General features: G+C 37.6%; 1 protein-coding gene across 1 annotated transcript; it reads right to left on the reverse strand.

The window, feature by feature from the left end:
• Positions 1–350: 350 nt before the first annotated feature.
• LOC111309545 (receptor-like protein EIX2) lies at positions 351–3,626 on the reverse strand. The gene has a single exon (XM_022908576.2). The coding sequence runs from the start codon at positions 3,448–3,450 to the stop codon at positions 439–441; it is 3,012 nt and encodes a 1,003-aa protein (XP_022764311.2). The 5' UTR covers positions 3,451–3,626; the 3' UTR covers positions 351–438.
• Between the last annotated feature and the right edge of the window lie 350 nt (positions 3,627–3,976).

Genomic DNA, 3,976 nt, shown 5'->3' on the forward strand with positions numbered 1-3,976 from the left:
TACCAAAAAATAACAAAAAGAAATCATCTCTTATAGTTAATACATATTGTGTTTAATAAAAAAAATATATGATTACAGTATGAATGCATTTTCCTACCATTGCTTTTGTTTGTAATTATTTCAGCAGTTTTAGCTTTCACTTTCCTGCCATTGCAATCAGAATTCTGCTTATGGTTGGTCAATATCCATGTTCTATCACCACAAACGCTTTTTTCTAAATATGTTAGTAGTCTTGTTTTCTCTTTCGATTGCTATCTCTCCATGGTTTTTGATATTTAGCATGCAAGAGTTCCTCCAAACTCCATTACTATTTGTGTATATCTTGATATCAGATCAGACAAGACCTAAATAGAAACATTAATAAATTCAGAAACTTTTAGTTTCATATATATTATCATAAGTTAGTACAAGACCACAAGTAAGTGAACTTATTAAACTCTAGCAACATTTTCTCCAAAATTTGGAGGAAATGCGATCTAAAAGCTGAAAGTACTTGATTCTCCAAGTCCTGCTGAACAGAACAGGACCTGAAACAGCCCAGAAACCTACCACAAATCCCAATGCCATGCTCACAAAAAAGTAAATCCAATCTATTTCAAGCGTAACATTGCTCTTTCCTCCTCCATTCACAACATCAGAACCATCCGAATCACAGCTCTCATTCAATGGAGCTCCACAAAGTTTGTTGCCAATAAAACTGGATGCATTGAGACTTTGTAACTGAGTGCTCAAAGGGATTCTTCCAGTTAAATTGTTGCAAGACAAGTTCAAATGACTTAGGAAGGACAAGCTTGCAATGCTTTGAGGGATTTCACCAGAGAGTTTATTTTTGGAAAAATCCAGAGATTCCAGCAATCTCAATGCGCCAAGGTCCTCGGGAATTTTGCCAGTCAAAGAATTATATGACAGATTTAGTGATTGCAATTGGAAAAGGCTTGTTACTTGCTTCGGAATCTCTCCTGATAAAGCATTCCTGGAAAGGTCCATGCTTCGGACCAGTCTGAGAATGGTGCTATAAGCAACCAGTCTGCCTTTCATTATGAGTAAAGCATCATCAACGAAGCTTCCTCCTGATGTTTTGTAGCTTACAGCTGCACTGTCATCATTCTTTTTCGCCATGGCTGTAAAGTTGCCGATGCACCATGGTATAGTCCCAGATAAGTTGTTGTCTGCAAGGTCCAAAATTTGGAGTGAACCAAGAGCACATAGCTCCTCAGGAATTGCACCATGGAACCTGTTTGAATGAAGACTGAGGATGAATAAACCAGGAAGGCGTATGCCAAACCATAACGGTATCTTTCCTACAAATTCATTTTCAGAAATATCAATGGTGACCAACTTTGTACAGTTTCTCAATGACAGAGGTAATTCACCAAAGAGCTTATTATTGCGTAGGTGTAATGACTGAAGGGAACTCAGACTTCCTATTGAGTTTGGAATCACACCAGTAAAATTGTTATTATCTAACTTTATGGCAATCAAACTTTGCCAGTTCTCCCAACAATTGGGAATGTTACCTGATAGAAAATTTCCTCCAAAGTTGAGCACTTCCATTTGGCTTGTCTCATTCATCCCATCACATAAGAAATCGAATATAGATCCCAAAAAGGAATTGTTCGAAAGATCCAGAGCAGCCACAGTAGAAGAGACTCTAGGTAATGAACCCTTGAAGTAGTTTGAACTCAAGTCAATTATGGAATATGAATTCATATTCATACTTAGAATCTTTCCATGGATTTGATTGTGAGAAAGATTCAGTATTGTCAACTGAAATGAAATGTTCCAAAACCAAGTTGGAATGGTATCAGAAATTCCTGAGTTAGACATGTCCAGATACCGCAAAGACTTTTGTGAATGAAGCCATGAGGGAAATCCAGGCCCCAGGTGCCAAGAGGCTAATCCTAAGGCTTCAATTTGAAAAGGAGGAACCCAACCACGCTTGACTTTCAACCTCAGTGAGTTGCCATATGCATTGAAGGTCCTCAACCTTGTAAGATTGGCAAAATGGACTTCAGAAAAAACTCCTTTCAAGAAATTATTATAAATCTCTGCATCTTCCAAGTTTGCTAGTTGTCCGAAAGATGTCGGGATGGTTTCATTCAATTTGTTGTCAAAGAGGTATAGCATTTTCAAGGATGACATCTCTCCCAAAGACATAGGGATCATACCAGAAATTGTGTTACCCCACAAAGTAAGGACAGCCAGCTTCTTAAATTTCCCTAGTTTATTGGCCAAGGGACCGAAGAGATGACAGTTACCTAAAAACAATTCCTCTAGTCTATCAGATATACATCCTGAAAGAATTTTCAGGATAGTGGAAATGTCTTGATTTAATTTGGTACCTGTCAATGAGATTGATTTCAAGTTGCAAAGATTTCCAAAAGATGGTTCAATTCTCCCATCAAGTTCATTGAATGACAAATCCAGGGTAATTACAGAAGACAAGTTTGCAATGGCACTACTGATTGTACCATGCAAATTGCAAGAGCAAAGGTTTAGGACCTGAAGGTGACTCATTCTATACAACCAAAGAGGTAATGAGGAATTGAGCTGATTGTAAGCAAGGTCAAGGTGCCTAAGAGAAGTCAAGTTTCCAACACCATCTACTGGACCTTGTAGATTGCTTCCTTGCAAATTAAGATAAGTTAAAGTTCTGAGATGAAAAATCCATCTGCCAACAGAATAATTGTCAAAATGGTTCCAGGAAAGGTCAAGGACATCAAGGGATGACAAGTTGACATTGGCTAATGGAGGAAAGTGATAAAGGCCACAGAAGGACAAGCTTAGTTCAACCAAAGAACGAAGTGTGTTTATCTCCTGTATCCAATTGGAGGCTTTGCTGAGGTCTACAAAACTCAAATCAAGGTGTTGCAACCTGGAAAGACCAGAAAGCCATTGAAGATTTTCAACATATAACCCGTAACCTTGAAGACTAAGATGGTGTAAATTAGAGAGATTTCCAAGTTGGTAAGGAATCATACCATCAAAGCCAGCATTAGAAAGATTAAGATACCTTAAACTTTGCATAGAGCCCAGGAAATATGGGATATGACCCTCAAACATATTGTCACTCAGGTCCAGGTAGACTAGATATTTCAAGTTGAGCAAGGAAGAACTTGGCTCGCCACCCAACTTTGAGTTGTCATAAGCTTGATCCTCAGAATCAGAAGCAAAACCACTCAGTGGAGGATTTCTGAGATGGAGCCCTCCAACATGACCAGTCATGTTGTCACAAACAACTCCAAGCCACTTACAGCAATCCCCTCCATCAGCCCAAGAGATTAGCCTATTTGAAGTATCTATCAGATCATGTTTGAACATTAAAAGCGCTTGTCTCTCGGTTTCAATGCAACTCCCATCGGATTTTCCATTGCAAAAGCTGATATTTAAGGTTACTGCAATGAACAACCCAAGGAAAAGCTTTGTAGCTGCAGCCATTGATGTTTTCATTGCTATATTTTGTTAATTACTTGATAAACAACTTAAATAATTTATAGAATGGTACTGAAAAAAGGGGAGTTGACCAGAATTGACAAAAATATTTTTAGTCATGGCGGCTTTGTCAAGGATCCAGCCACCCAAATTATGATGTAGGGCCACCCAAATTATGATGTAGGGCCATGGGCCTTCATTTTTCAAAGCAAAGAAAATAATGGCCAACGGCCAGTCAAATTCTTACAAAAGACCACCCAACAAGGAAAAAAAAAGAAAAACGATGATGCAGTTGATGATGCATTTGGAGTGGGTTGCACCTTATAATTAAGTTCAGGGAGAAAGAACAAAATAAATTTAACAATTAGATTTTTTTTTTTTTTGGGTATTTTGATGGCAAAGAATCATAATATCTTGCCAAATGCATGAGAGATTTGGTGGTTTATTTTCAAAGAGATAACTTTGTTTTTATTTTTAATTGCTGTGGATTTTAAGTTTTGTATTAAAAACTTAGGACATTGAATTTTTGTATTTTATGTATTTA

Source organism: Durio zibethinus, chromosome 19 (genome assembly GCF_047325235.1).
Source record: "Durio zibethinus cultivar Kanyao isolate XHJ-2024 chromosome 19, ASM4732523v1, whole genome shotgun sequence".
Classification (NCBI taxonomy): Eukaryota; Viridiplantae; Streptophyta; class Magnoliopsida; order Malvales; family Malvaceae; genus Durio; species Durio zibethinus.